Source organism: Macaca thibetana, chromosome 4, assembly GCF_024542745.1.
Source record: "Macaca thibetana thibetana isolate TM-01 chromosome 4, ASM2454274v1, whole genome shotgun sequence".
Classification (NCBI taxonomy): domain Eukaryota; kingdom Metazoa; phylum Chordata; class Mammalia; order Primates; family Cercopithecidae; genus Macaca; species Macaca thibetana.
Genome location: NC_065581.1, coordinates 115,977,688 through 115,993,875, shown reverse-complemented (window position 1 = coordinate 115,993,875; position 16,188 = coordinate 115,977,688). Strand labels below are relative to the sequence as shown.

The window sequence follows — 16,188 nt, the reverse complement described above, 5'->3', positions numbered from 1 at the left end:
TGGTTTTAGTAAGCATGTTTGGACGGAGTACTATCTGTGAAGTGTAAGTAGTTAATTGTACTGAAATAATCTAGGGCCCTACAGTGCTGATGACGTGTGTGGATGTGCATTCCATACCTGTTATGTCAGAAGGCACTCTCATGGCAGGCCCATCTGGCTCTTTGACTTTGGGAACTAACCAGGCACATCTTTATCATTACTGATTTCTACAGTTGTAAGAAGTTGAGGGTGCTTGCTGCTTGGAGGCCTTCCTCGACATATTAAGGGCTGGCTGGATGTGGTGGCTCACGCGTGTAATCCCAGCATTTTGGGAGGCCAAAGTGGGCGGATTGAGCTCAGGAGTTCTAGACCAGCCCGGGCAACATGGTGAAACCTCATCTCTACAAAAAAAAAAAACAAAAAACAAAACAAAACAAATTGAGTTGTAGTCCCAGCTACTTGGGGGGCTGAGGCGGGAGGATTGCCTGAATGAGGCTGTAGTGAGCTGTGTTCATGCCACTGCACTCCAGTCTGGGTGACAGAGCAATAACCTGTCTCTAGAAAAAAGAAAAGAAAAGAAAAGAGGAAGAAAGAAAAACATATCAAGGGCCACACTGATAAAAACAAATGACACAATAACCAGATACTATATAATCTGAGGATACCTATTTAAAAAAATTAAGATAGATTATGGATACAATTTGGTCTATTGTTTCTTTTATTTGGTTGAACCTTGTGGAACTAGAGATAGTAGACAGCTTTTGACCTATGAAAGTGGTGATTTCCTTTGTCCAACCTAATACATAAATACCAAAGAGGATATGCCACATTTCCCCACTAGCTGATTATATTTCAGTACAGATATTTGTAGTCTAATTCAGTTTAGAGATTGGCATTTCCATTTGCAATCCCAGTTTCTTATTGTGCTCTTGGGAACAACCCTGGAGAAGTTGGGGATAAGAGGATTTTCATTACTTGTTCAATGTTATCGATTCATTACGTGTCAATTCCTTGTTAAATCATTTGCCCTAGTGCCAGTCCTTATTTAATGGATGGGCTGGGGAGATACCCAGGCCCTATTGTTGTTCATATGTAGAATTTACACTGTGGTCCATCTCCAACCTAAGAATGCTTATTAGAATCATACGTCGCCCATCATTTGTTTTGAGTTCATTTTAATGTTGTCACAATTACCCATTGTATCAAAATTCATTTTTTTTTTTGAGACCGAGCCTTGCCCTGTCACCCAGGCTGGAGTGCAGTGGCGCTATCTCGGCTCACTGCAACAAAATTCTTAGAATGGTAGTCATCAGACAAATCATTTGGAAAGCAGTATTTTAACACAACCAAATTTTTTTACAGTATAATCTATATAAAAATATCCTTTTATTCACTTCTCAATCCCATTCATCTCCCTCTTTGTACCACACCACACTCCTCACTTTTCAATGTTCACTCTACTATTTATTATTAGTATTATGCTAATAGCATCACATAATTAGTTTATAAAAGGATGCAAATCACTTCTTACACTGCGGATTTGACCCAAAGTGTAGGTTGAAAGAATGCCATCTTGAGCATTCTTTCATTTATTTATGTGCAAGCATTTATTGAGTACCTACTATGTGCCAAGTCCTTGTACACAAGGAGCTTGGGTTTGAGAAAAGGAGCCAGACTAATAGATGGCATGGTTGTGGACTTCATTGAGATTTTCCTGCCTATTGTGATAGGTGCACACAGAAAGTCCAGCAAGCCCCAGCAAGGAGGGTCTGGGGAGCCTTCCCAGAGAAAGTGGTTGACACTGAGGAGGAACTTTCAAGGAGAAGGAGAAATGTGTGTCAGGAGAGGGAGCAGCAAAGTCAGAGGTCTGGATGAAGAGCTGAGTAAATCGGAAAACTTGGGTAATATGAGAAAATTGGGTCAAGTAATATGAATCATTTCTCTCTATCAGTATTTTTACTTCTGGGGTATAGATTCTATTCTTTGCTTATTTTTATTTATAAATTGATTCTCTAATCGGTTGTTTCCTTATTTCTGCAAACTTTAAATTTATATCATTTATATTTTTTATCTTGTCTTTGAGGTCTCATTTAATTGAATTCATGTTCTTACTAAATTATTTTATAGAGGGAAGCAACTATTAGGAATTTCTTCCTGTTCCTTGAGTTATATTTTCTCCTGATGAAGTGTTGAGAGCAAAAGATTGGCTTTCTGGTTTTATCTATGCTTCTTTTTCCCCCCTTCTTTGCCATAGTTTGTTTGTACAGTTGTCATGCTTTTTTTTTTTCATCTTGGTCCTGTTTGAGTGGCTCTGATCACATTCTCTATTTGTGCTGATATGTTTTGACCTGTTTGCCATGCTATCTGACAATAGATTTTTTTTTCTCCTTTCAAGATACAGTTGAGGGCTTTATTCTGTGGTCCATTTATGTTTGTTGTTGCTACAACCTGGCCATGATATATGGTGAAATGTGGTCTTCACTGGGATATCTGGACTCTGCCTTTTCTCTCCTGAAACTGTGTTGAATGTGCTGTATCGTAATTTATGCCACCTGGTTCATAGCCGGGGTAATTGGTGGAATATAGCCATTCTGCCTTTCATTCATTTTTTTAATTTTAGAGGCTGTATTTCAATCAAGAACAGCCTGCCCTGACTTCCCATCATTTCACTCATTGCTCTTCTGCAGCCATTTCCACTGCTCTTAGGCCAGAAAAAGATAAAGAGGCCACACTGTTTCCTTCCAGATCTGGAGTCACATGAAAGGGTTCTGCAGATTCCTGCCAGCCTGGCTTTTGTAGAAGTTGGGGGCCTTTTCCAGTGAGCTTCAGAAATTTCTTTCTTACCTTGGTCGTGGAGTTCAGTACATTAGATTATATAGCTTTCTTTGTTTGGTTGCTCTTGGCGCAAGTTTTTAGTGTTTTTTGTTTGTTTGTTTGTTTGTTTTTTCTTCTTGGGGGGCTTTTCTCGTTTCGTTAGTCGTTGTGAGAAGAATATTCTGTGGTTCAGTGTTCAGCAGAGTTCATGACCTGATAGTTTTGCCAATTGGATGACCACAAACAACCTTTCTAGCTCTACATAATTCCTCTCTGAAGGTATTTAGTCTAGATTTCTTCAATGTGGAACTTGAAGTAAGTTTGTTTATTTATCCTGCAAACATAAGGAGATTAAGGTTGTAGATGTCAGTCTAGGAGGTAACATTGGACCCTCCCTCCTCCAGCTTCGACAGATGCCCAGTGACCTGGTGGCATAAGTTTGGCTCGGAGGAATGATCTTGGTGGGCCCCGCTTCCCTCCATTGCCATTTGGCTCCATCAGTTCTCTGTATTTCTACATTGCCATTTGCCTAGACAAGGTTGTTTGGCAGCCCTATCGGAGAAGTCATCATGCCTGATCCATGAGTCATTCAGCCTAAGATGCCATAAAAGTAATGTGACTTTGCAGACACCACCCAATCCCTTAGGAGACTTACGGCTTCTGGGATGAACACTTTCATCAGCTCCAGAAACTAGCGCCTTAAACGCATATGTAATTGCCCTACTTGGCAGTCCCGTTTTGAATCATCCTTTTTCCATGGCATGTGAGAATTGGATGCCCTTGGGAATGAGTGGGTTTGGTGTTCTGCTTTAGTCTTCAGTGTGTCTGATCCCATAGATTTGCTTTGGATAACACTACCCCACTCTGAACAGAGGGACCTGTAGAGCTGTGGACACTTTGTTTCCTAACTCACCTATTTAATATGAAACAACGCATTTCTCTGACCTATGGTCAGGGTGACAAAGCCCCAGGCAGAAATGTCTTCCAAAGATTTACAGAGTGAAGGAGAAGCCACTCCTCTTTCCTCTACTTACCACTCTCTCCCCCGACCCATTCAGGAGGAAAGGCATTCTCTGCTCTGTGGCATCCTGCAGAACTGGGGTGGGAGGATGCACTTTTGTTTTAAGCCTCCCTAGATCTGGCTGTAGGACTCCTGAGATTTTGTATTTTTCTCCCTTCTCCTCATGGGGGCGATTAAAAACGATTCAAAGTTCGTGAGTTTAAGAAAGAGATTACAGTTGATTAGGGAACATAACATCCATTTGCTGCTCCTTTGGTTTTATGGTTAAATTTTAAAGCAGTTTCTTAAGTGAATTAAGTGCTGACAAGCCTTTGCCCCTAGGGAATGGTAATATTACCTCAAATTCTCACATATTTTTTCCAAATAAAACTATCATGTAATTATCTTCTCCTCTCTGCCGCCCCCTCCTCCTCCATCTCTTTCTTCAAATCTGGCAACAACTAGTTAATTTTGAAACTGCCAGAGATTATTTCAGTGTTCCACTGCACCTCTGGGAGAAGAATGGAATCTCATCTTTTTTTTTTCCATATGCTCACAAAAATCTCCTAATTTCAGAGGACAATGATGTCACCAGCTAATGAGCAAAATATTTCTTACTAAACAAATGAGTCCTCCCCTGACTCCTTTGTGATAAAAGAAAAAAAAAATTACCCACAATGTGCTTCATATTTTCTACTGTTACTTCTAGCAACTCATAAACACACTTTAAAGTAACTCTAACTTATTTGAACAGTGAGACTAATATTTTTCTAAGCACGAAGAATAACACATTAACCCGATGACTGTGACCAAAAGGCCTCTGCCATGGCCTCAGAATCAGTGCAGTGCCCCTAAGGTAGGGAGGGACTTTCAGTGCATCACTGTTTGGACCATGGAGGGAGATCAGGCATGTTGGAGAGATTATGAAATCAAGCTTGGGGAAGAGGAGGGCCGGGAAGCTCTTGTTGATTGGTGTCACATGCTGTTTATAAAAGCAACAACATCAGCTGAGCTCTTCTTTGTCTAGATAGGAGGGCATCTAAGGTTGGGCTGGGGTGGGCGGGAGAAGTAGGGCCCCAGGACCACCTAAATACTGGACTAGACTCATGTAGGGACATGGAAATGTCCCTAAACCCATGGCAGGTCCTCTTCCCCTCACGGAAGTGTGCCTCAATTTCCTTACCCAGAGATGAGTCCTCCCACGTCGGAATTCCTATATCTCTGTGTTTTTCTCATGCAGTTGTCACGGTTGACCTTAGCATTAATCATATTTCTGAACTTCTCTTGGGGCTCTCCCTACCCTCAGACTTCTAGATGATAACGTTTATAAATCCAGGGAATGTTGGCTTCCTCCTATTGCTATTCCTTGCCTTTCCTGATGCCTTGAATCAGTGCATTCATTCATTCATTCATTCATTCATTTCAATCAGGAAATATCTGTTTAGCACAAACACAGATATTTATTTATCTGAGTGGAAAAGAATATTGTAATTCTCAGTGTTGGTAACTGCTTGTGAGATTTTAAAACAATACAACTTTTCTTCAGAGCAAGTTGTCAATATGTATCAAAAGTCTTAAAGACACACCCTTTTACCCATCAATTCTACAATCGAATCATCTTTCTAAAAAAAAAAAAGTGTTAGATATGTTAGAAATTTTACCACAAAGTGTGCATCCCAGGATTGTTTGGAAATAGGCAAATGTCTAATTATGGGGACCATGATATCAGTAAATTATGGTATACTTTGATGACTAAATACTACTGTATCATTAATACATTGTATTGTTTTGAATATTTGTTGACATGTGAAAATGTTCAAAACATAGAGCTTTAAAAAATGGGCTATAAAACAGTGTGGCTACGGTATACACCAGGGGTCCGGTGTTTCTCTGAAGGAAAATCTTTTGAGGCAGCCATGGCTCAGAGAGGGTCCCCACTTACAGGCAGATGTGTTATTTCCACTTAGACTGTGTGTGTAATCTGAGGGAGGATTTCGGGACACTGATAGTGACTAGAGGAGGTGGAGAAGGTAAAGGTCAAAGATCACTCTTTCTTGCAAAGAAAAAGGAAACATCCAGAAACATCAGGGTATATTTTGTGTGTGTGTGCATATGTGTGTGTATGGGGAAAAAGTGGGAAGGCATAAACCAAAATATTAGCAAGTTTTCTGTCTGAGTATGGGATGATATGTCATTTCTCTTACTACTTTGTGCATTTTTGCATTCTCCAAATTTTTAATAATATATGTCATATGTAGTCAGAAACAATAAATGCTACTAACATACAGATGTGGAAATGAATGTGGTCAGGCTCATTGTCTGCATGACAGTTAGTGATGGGCTAGGGAATCTAGCGATGACAATATATGTGCTAAGTCCTTGGATAAAATATATTTAATCTAAAGGAGATGAGGAGCAAAGCCAGGAGGGCTTTCCAGAGGAGGCAATATGCAGACTGAAACTTGAAGGATGTGTAGGAGTTAGGGGTGTGGATGCAGTCAGCAGAGCTGTTTGCAGAAGAGGAGCCATCAGGGCAGTGATGGGCATGGGGTGTTTGAGATGCTGCGAGGAAGCAGGGGGTGAGGACCAGGTACTCTGATGCCCTGTCCACCACGTGGTATCTGAAGAATGGAGCACGATGTACCAGAAACTGAATCTGACCATGCACAGTCACATATTCCACCATAAGGCTTTTGGACCTTGTTCCAAGGAGCTAATGAGGAACAATTCCTCACCAGAGGAGTCAAATACTGAAATCCCTTCTCAGCAAATTTGCACACCTACTGTGTACAAGCCCGCCACCCAAAGAACAGGACCAGCAGCGGCGTTTCCTCACAAAGTCTATCCCCCAATCCGTCCCTCACCAAGGAGCTTCCCAGGGTGGCCTGACTCAGTCTAGTCTTTCAAATATCCCACAGTTTACTCTGACACATGGCCAGGGCTGGGAGCCACAGGGCTGGGGAATCTCAACTTCTTCATTCCACAGTTATCGCACTGATATTTATGGGGGGGTCTACTATGGGTGGGTACTAGGAATGCAAGGAGATCAGACAAGGCTCCTGGCCTGGGGAGCCTCCTGTTTTCTGAAAGTCAAGCCATGGTACGTCCTCACAAAGGGCCCAACATCGAGTATCTCGGTAAGTACCTGAATCACCCCCTGAGAGGCGTGGCAGTGAGGTTAAAAAGGGGTGGACAAGGTCGGCTCTGTCTCCCATCCTCTTAGGACACTCCCCAAGTCCTGTGCTGTGAGGAGAGGCCGCTTGGGGGAAGAAGTGGGGATGTATCCTTCCTGCCACCCTCTCCAAAGTATCTGGATAAATCAGGGCACGAACTTCATGTGTATTTCACATGGAACGAGGACTTCCCTACCTGCCAAGCTCTAGGCTTCACATTCAAGGTCTCGTTTTATCCTCCAGAGAGCCCTAGGATGCTTCTCACTGCCTGTCTTAGAGATGAGAGAAGAAACACGCCTGCAGCCACACACTCTCCCCATGTGGCACCGAGGGGATCTGAACCTGTGCTGGCTCAGTCTTCTCTGTATCTGAACAGCCTGTCCAGAACCAGCCTCAGATGCTGGCCATATGACTAGCTTTCACATGTACAAGGATTGTTGGTTTTTTCTGTTTTTGTTTTTTGAGACGGAGTCAGGCTGGAGTGCAGTGGCATGATCTCGGCTCACTGCAGCCTCTGCCTCCCGGGTTCAAGCGATTCTTGTGCCTCAGCCACCTGAGTAGCTGGGATTACAGATATGCACTATGCCTGGCTAATTTTTGTATTTTTAGTAGAGATGGGGTTTCACCATGTTGGCCAGGTTGGTCTTGAACTCCTGTCCTCAAGTAATCTGCCTGCCTTGGCATGAGCCACAGTGGCTCAAGCATGAGCCACTGTGCCTGGCTGGTTGTTGGTTGTTTTTGTTTTGTTCTGTTTTTTTGTTTTGTTTTGTTTTGTTTTCCTTGGAGATGGAGTGTCGCTCTGTCACCCAGGCCTGAGTGTAGTGGCATGATCTCTGCAACCTCCCCCTTCCAGGTTCAAGCAATTCTCCTGCTTCAGCCTCCTGAGTAGCTGGGATTACAATGTGTGCCACAACACCCGGCTAATTTCTGTATTTTTAGTAGAGACAGGGTTTTACCATTTTGGTCAGGCTGGTCTCGAACTCCTGACCTCGTGATCCGCTCACCTCGGCCTCCCAAAGTGCTGGGATTACAGGTGTGAGCCACCGCGCCCTGCCTGGTTGTTGGGTTTTTAAGTGGTCTTTGCTATTTACACAGCACCTAAGAGAAAAGTTTGTGAAAATTAGGTGTTGTCTGAACTCTAGTGAGTTATGAATAGAAGACTGCAGACTTAATAATAAGGCTGGGCGTGGTGGCTCATGCCTGTGGTCCCAGCACTTTGGGAGGCCAAGGCGGGCAGATCACCTGAGGTCAGGAGTTTGAGACCAGCCTGGCCAACATGGTGAAACCCCATCTCTACTAAAAATGCAAAAATTAGCTGGGCATAGTGGCAGGTGCCTGTAATCCCAGCTACTTGGGAGACTGAGGCAGGAGGACTGCTTGAACCCGGGAGGTGGAGGTTGCAGTGAGCTGAGACTGAGCCATTGCACACCAGCCTGGGCAACAAGAGCAAAACTCCATCTCAAATAATAATAATAATAGTAATAATAATAATAAGAGTAAAAATATCAAGTCCTTATTGAACTCCAGTTCAATAAGGATTTCATGTACATAGTATTTAAAACAACCACACTGTAAGAAAAATGTTACTATACCAAATTTATGTGCAGGAATATTAAGACCCATAAAAGTAAAGTGACTTGCTAGAGAACTTGATAATGAAACCCAGATTGTTCTAACCCCTGAGACCTTGGGCTAATCCCCTTCCCTTTACCCCAGTCTGATTGGGGTACTCTCATTTTCTTCGTTTTTATCCTGTAATGAAGGAATTCAGTGGAAAATGCCTACACTCAGTTTTAAGGAAGTGTAGGCATAACTTTGCAGCACAGTTGTCAGTCTTGGATGAAGAAAGGCCTTGTTGAGTAAGTAGTGGCACAGAAGCAAAACCATGCAGTCTCAGATTCTGCCCCTGCCATTGCTGTGACATGGGATCATGTATGCAGATGTGGAGCACAGTGCCTGGGAATGGTGAGCTTTGGACAAATCCAAGTGTTAGAAGTACAACATCACGAAAGCACCTGGGCCATCAGGTGGTGGCAGGGGAGGGGGAGTTTGCGGGAGAATCAGTTTGTGAAACGGGGAACTGGGCAGTGTAGGGAAGGTGTGGTGAGCCCTTGCAGGAGAAAGAAGAGGAAATTCCATAAAGGTTGGGAGGAGATACTTCTGAGCAGAAGACAGAGTGGGAGAAGGGAGTTTAATTCTTGGCAAGGAGTGAGAGACGCCAGCCCACCCAGGGAAGAAGAGCAAGACAAGAGCCGAGGAAAAGGGGATGGAGCTCTGGTGATCTGATGCAGAACCTGTAACGTGTGCACGGTAAAACATGAGCCTCCACTTGGGAGCTTCGTATTCCAATTCCCTTTTGTTGTTGTTGTTGTTGTTTGAGACGGAGTCTCACTCTGTCACCCAAGCTGGAGTGCAGTAGGGCAATCTTGGCTCACTGCAGCCTCTGCCTCCCGGGCTCAACCCATCCTCCTATCCCAGCCTCCTGAGTAGCTGGGATTACTGGTGTATGCCACCACGCCTGACTAATTTTTGTAGTTTTAGTAGAGATAGGTTTTCACCATGTTGCCCAGGCTGATCTCGATCTCCTGGCCTCAAGTGATCCGCCCGCCTCAGCCTCCCAAAATGTTGGGATTACAGGTGTGAGCCACTGTGCCTGGCTGTTTTTAGTTTAGGTAAACTCTAAATTTCTGTCATTTTAAGGAGGGACAGTGGTTCATACGCATCCCTGAGTCCTGTGTAGCTAGGTATTTTATGTTGTGTGGTGTCCTATAAAGAGATGGGCTCAAGCATCATACATCAAGACTCACCCAATAGGAGGGACATCTAGAAACAAGCAGCTCAAACTGTGCTGTGGGAATAAGTGACTTACCCAAGTCAATGAACTTAGCCCTGAAAAGACAAACGTGACTTGCAGCCCACGTCATGGAGACTTTGTATGGGTTTTCAGTCCTGTGTTGTTTAGACAATGTTCTGTTTAAGTAACAGCATGTGCCTAGCGGCTCCCCTGAGATCCTTGAGAAAATTAAATGATCATCTTGTGACACAGTCCTCATGCTCACATTTCTAGAATGCAGGAGAACTCAGATGCTTTGAAATGGGCATTAAAACAATTTGTTAAGAGAGTTTTAGAAGCACCAATGAAGGGGAAATATCCTACATTTACTCTGGTTGTTAAAATTTTAAAAAGGAATGGGGAGAGAGAAAGTGACAACTCTAGGAGAAAACCATAATCATAAGTTTTAATTCAGTAATTTCAAAAATAGCCATCAGAAGGTGTCTATTTTCAATTGAGACTACTCCCTTAAGGGGGTGTTCAGAAGAATGTCTGCAAAAGAGATCTTTTTAAGGGTTAGTCCTTGTCCTCCTTGTCCTGGATTTGCTCAGATTCTCGCGTTCTTTTTTCTGTCTCTGGAATTCCATAGACAGTAATTAAGGAACTGGAGGCCAGCAGGAGGTCAGAGAGCCTTCCTCAGTGAAAACAGGGATTGTTGGCCATGCACAACACTCCCTTTTTTCCTTGTGGTGAATAGGAGATTTGCTTAGAGCTGATGACTTATGCCTTTCTTGCAAGTTATGCAGTTAGCAAGCGACTGGGGAATCAGTCAGCAAGCAGAAAGAAGCTAATTGAATCCAGTGTCTTCCCCTTTCTCCTTCGGATACTGAGCTGTGACGGCGGAGCCTGCCTGATCATGTAACTCCACAGAGACATGTTCCAGGAGTGCCTAATCCTAATTTTGAGATTGCGGAGTTGATGCCACAAGAGTGAAGACACTCTCCGAGTGGGGAGGGGGGTGGGAGGTACCGTACGTCTTCAGAATTGCCCCTTAGACTTGCTAAATGCCGAAGCCGGTAAGTCACTGAATGCGTTTAATGGGAAAGGAAGAATGTGTTTTCTGTTGCTTCAAGTAAAAGTTTTTGCTGCTCCTGCCTATGTTTCTCTCTCTTTCCTTCTTAAATTCCTCTAAATTTGCCCTTCTTCCTCTGTTTACTTCCCTACCTGGTAACCCTGAACTTTTTTGCCTGGCATTTTCACCAGTGAAAATGCGTAACTTTTGGAGAATAGTGAATATTGTTTTGAGAATTTGAGACAATTAGCATATATGGCTCAGCTGTGAATTGTGGAGGCTTTTCCTGGGGAGGACTTGCATTCAGACAGTGTTGCACATTGGTTTTCATAAGCTTATATCTGATTGGCTTCCTTCTCTTAACTTTAAGATTAATGCTGTGGCACAGCCGACCTAGAAAGCTGAAGCATATATGTCTGATCATGCGCTAGGTTAGACAGACCAGTGTGAATTTCACAAGCAAGTACATTTCCAGTTTCAAATTGCTTTTGAGAAATGTTTAAATATCTCTCGGTGTTATGTGGCGCCGGGGGAGATAAGTGGGCTTAGTCTGGGTGTTAATTGTGACAGCGTGTTGTGTGTTTTGAGCTAGGGAAACAAGCTGAGTGAGAGTGCTTCTGCAAAGGGCAGAGTTGTAATCCTGTGATCAGCGTGGCGGTCTCAAGCAGTCCTCCAAAGGGTCTAGTTGCTCCTTGCAAGTTTGTTTTAACCTTTATTGCAGCACATTGCCACTGTGCCTGCACAGCTGTGCCATATGGCTTTTGGAAAGGATTTACTCTGCACTCTGTAGTCCCAAGAACTGTTACAGGGTCCGGTGAAGTATCTGTTACCTACCAGCAGTGACGGGTTTACTTGGAGCAGTGAGGGGATGCGTTTAGTGAGCACACAAATGTTTGTACTTACAGATGCTATTCATTTTGTTCCTTTTTTTCTGATCATCCAGCGTATAGCTGTGTTATAAAAAGTTCTCCACGCTGGCTCCATGTCTTTCCTATTAGAACATTGCAGATGTGTCAAGGATACACTTGTTCCAAAAGAAGCTGGGAAGGAGGGAGGCTCCACCCTCCTCCGGGTGCCAAACGGGCCCCATAGGTTCCTCATTCAGCGGTCTGGCCGGCGAATGGTGTGCTATCTCTTTAAAGCAGCTATAGTTTTGTGTCTTGGCTTGGTCGATTTGTTATGGTTTAAAACTGTGGAGCCAGCTGTCTGCAATCTGATGTAATGTTGCTATGGAAACCAGAAATGAAACACTTAAGCATTCACCACAGAATTACTACATATAGCATTAGCCAAAGTAATTAAAAGTTGAGCCATATGGGCTTTCTGCTGGAAAAAGTCTGCAGAGGAGAGGCTGGAAATCAAATGTTTCTGTTTACAGTATTGGAAATCCACTTTTCCACAATGTTTGGTGGGATAAGTTGCCTTTTTCTCTTGAAGGTTTTCTGGTGAGGAGCTGTCTGTATGATTGAGCTCACCTTCTCGTTTAGAAGATGAGCTATTTAACTCTGACCCAGGGTGGGACAAGGGAGGGGAGGCCACACTATCTCATGTTTGAATGTGTGTGAATATATACTTTTATTTTTTAACTTTAGTTTATTTAAAACCTGCTCTATAATAGTGCTGAGCCTATTTCCTAAAATCAATCATTTATTTTATATACAATGCAGATTTCCTCTATCTTCTACAAAGTTCTTCACATAGGAAGATTTCTTTTAAAATATACATAGTATTTGAATTTAAAAATTATATATTTTTGATATTTATAAATATAAAAATTCTCAAGCCCCCATCCCTGGTGGTATATTTCCTGAATAAAAAGACGTGCTGTCCCGGCATGGTGGCTCACGCCTGTAATCCCAGCACTTTGAGAGGCCGAGGTTGGGCAGATCACCTGAGGTCAGGAGTTCAAGACCAGCCTGGCCACCATGGCAAAACCCCATCTCTACAAAAATACAAAAATTAGCTGGGTATGGTTGTGTGTGCCTGTAATCCCAGCTAGTCAGGAGACTGAGGCTGGAGAATCACTTGAACCCAGGAGGTGGGGGTTGCAGTGAGCCAAGATCGCGCCATTGCACTCCAGCTTGGGAGAGAGAGCAAGACTGCATCTCAAAAAAAAAAAAGAAAAAATAGAAAGACATGCTATGTTATTTTCAGCATTTGGGAAGTGGAATATACTTAAAAAGAGAAATATGACATGAGGAATTCAAGATTTACTCTCCAGTTTAGAAGAAATGCAAGGCTTTTACAGCGTTTTTCTGTTAAAACAGCTGGAGAGAATTTTTCAAAGGCAAATATTTCACAAGCCTTTTTTCTTCTGTACTCAGTAGGAAGTGAGAAGTCAACACCTCTCCATCAATATCATGGATGCAGCAATACATTCTTGGGATAGGTTGTTGAACTTAAGTAACTTCTAGCCTGACTTCTAGGAAAATTTCTGTTTCACACACACACACACACACACACACACATTTCTTGGATGACCTGAGTTTTATGTTGCATTTTTCTTCATATAAATTGTGCCACATCTATCTTGTCTAGTGTCCAAAACATAATCATGGAAAAGAAGGACTTGGTTGCCATGGTTTGTGATTTGTCAATGACAAACACCTCCAAATCTTGATTTTTCTAGAAAAATAAAAATAGCATTAAATCAAAGGTATAAAGAAGTATAATTCGAAGGTATAATTCAAAGGTATGTTTCTCAAAAATAAATGGAACTTGTGAAAACAATTAAATAAGTACCTGAAATATGTTATTTTTTGCCACAGTGAATCTGGGCAGAGGAAACTAGGACTTTATGAGGAAGGCAACACCTTTAAATCTACTGTCCTGGTTTAACTATTTTGATTTCTCCTTGGAAAGTTCACTCTACTGCATATAATGATTTGTGTCTTTGTGGACTAAAATTTTTGTATTACTTTTTTCTATACCCCATTTCTCTTCTTACTGCCCACTATCCCATGCATACACATACCCACACCACCACCACCAACCAGCAAATTAGGTATGAGGTATACACGTCAGTAATTTTCATCCTATAACACAGCTTCTTATATTTTGATTACACACAATCTGTACCTATTGCATTTTCATTTGATTTCAACATTTTTAAATGTGAGGGTGAGAGACATATTCTGGGTTTGTCCCATTGATAGTTACAGAGACTTTCTATAACATAATGTTGATTATTCTTCCATTAGAATTGCTTGGCTTTTGAGCTACATCAAGAGGGCAGAATGTTTTTAAATGTTTATATGTAATTCCATGCGCTGTGGGTTTTTCAGGTGCTGGTTACCCAGAATGAGGGTTAACCAAGTTCTCATTCCTCTGGTTGACCGCTCCAGCCATTTCATCACACGTCAACAATCCAACCAAGTAGAAATGAAACTCAAACCAGACAATACCATTCTGTATTAGGAACTACACTTATTATTCTAATTTTTTTTTTTTTTTCAGTTTTAAGCCTAATTGCCAGCATCCAGTGTAGCTTCTGCCCTGGGAGTCCAGTTCCCATTCTTTATTACCAGGTACCCAGTACTTAGCTTTAATTCTGACACTTTCAGGCAACATCTTATCTAGGAATTTTAGAGAAATTGGACATAGATATCGATACACTTTACAGAAGAGAAGTCTGAGAAACACTTCTGCCTGGTGACTTGCTGATGTTAGGTTTATAGTTAACCACAAGTGGGTGAACAGTTTGCTGATAGTCATACGGGGAGAAAGTACCATGGCTCCATGCCTTGAGTTTCAGGGTGAGGACAGAGGCCAGGAAATCAGTTGTTTATATCCCTTACTATCCTTACTAATGTTTGTGCCATAGTGCAAAGAGGACTCACAACATGTACCATTTTTATGCCTAAGTAATGCATAGAAACTCTACCTCTTCTTCTCTTGAGGTATTATCTGCAACTCTTGCTTATCTGTTTTATTGTCTGTAACACTGAGATTAGTGAGAGCTTTTCTTCAGGAGAAAAAGTCTCTGCATTAGACTCGTGTTCAGAGATGGGGCTTGTTTTTGTTTTGTGTGTTCGTTTGGGGCATTTGTCTTCCTACTATTCCATGAACGGGGTTGGAGGAAATGGAGAGAAGGTTGTTGTCAGGACATGCGATGTGAGCTGGAATTGCTCATCCGCTGCACAGGGTGTGCCGAGGCGGCTGCTCCCAGGCATGCCCATGCACCCGTGCTGCACGCTCATTTAGCCGGAGACCTCTTTTGCTGTTTCACATTTTGAACAGATACAACAGAGGAAGCTGCATATTGAATGTTGGAGCTGACTTAGAAATGAAACCCTCATTTCCTTCACAAGGAAAGGATTGTTTTTAGCCTGGGTCACTGCTGCAGAGAGAGATTTTTTTCCCTCTCTCTGTAATGTTTGATACTTGAGGGAAAACAGCTGGGCCTGAGCATGCTGACTCCCTGCAAAGTGCAATGGGCTGTGGGGAATATGGACTGTACTGTATGGCTGAAAGGTCAGCCTTTTCCCTTGTCTCTCTTGGAGGAATGCAGGGTCTGTCCTCACATTCGCCTTGTGATCCCTTAGAAGGAGCCGGGAGAGGCGGAAGGGCTGGCTGCAATGTGGCAGACGGTCTTAGCCAATGGGATGGAAGAGGCTGTTTGCATCTCTTTCCCTTTCCTGCCCTGCTGTTTTTGATTTTTGGGGGAGGGCTGGAAAAAGTCAACAGAATTTTGGTTTGGAGAAGTAGTTGATGACCACGTTAAACAGCAAGTCCTGATGGGCCAGACAGATGAGAGCCTGACCCAAACCACAGCAGTGAAACTGGAATTACAGGGCCAGCATTGGAGGGAGAGTCCTGCCGGAGTCCTCCTAAAAGAGGACAAGGAAGTAGCTGAGACAGATGCCACCACAGGCCAGTTGAGGGCAAGGATGTGTGTTTCCGTGCCTAGGACCTAATTCTACCCCGAATTAGACCTTAAGATGGTATGTGGTGCTTTGTAAACCTCTTGGGTAAATTTGTTGGTTCCCCAAGTTCAGCAACAGAGCTGCCGAGGATCAGACTGGCAGCAAGGCCAGCTATATCCAGCCGCACAGGCAAAGCTTGGAGCAATTACCTGATTAACTTTTCCTTTGTTTCTTTGCCAGTCAAGAGAACAATCGGATGATGAGACCGAGGAGTCGGTGAAGTTTAAGAGGTTACACAAGCTGGTAAACTCCACTCGCAGAGTCAGAAAGAAACTAATTAGGGTGGAAGAAATGAAAAAACCCAGCACTGAAGGTAAAAAAAAAAAAAAAAAAAAAAAAAAAAAAAAAAGGCAAACTCCACCCTGGTTATTCCAAAAGAAATCATTTGGGGTCAGTTTCTCAGTAGAAAAGGGATACGATTTCAAGTGGAAAATGCATTGAGCTCTGGCTAA

The 16,188-nt window shown here is 42.8% G+C and overlaps 1 protein-coding gene across 3 annotated transcripts in view; it reads left to right on the top strand.

Annotated features, from left to right (window-relative positions):
• Positions 1-16,188, top strand: part of SASH1 (SAM and SH3 domain containing 1) — a 287,896-nt gene that overhangs the window by 234,633 nt on the left and 37,075 nt on the right. For 2 of the 3 annotated variants that reach the window (XM_050787296.1, XM_050787295.1), the window contains exon 9: positions 15,917-16,049. In XM_050787296.1, the coding sequence (XP_050643253.1) occupies positions 15,917-16,049 (133 nt within the window). Of the gene's footprint in view, positions 1-8,415; positions 10,816-15,916; positions 16,050-16,188 lie in introns of those variants that run through there. The other variant, XM_050787297.1, reaches the window with a different exon arrangement.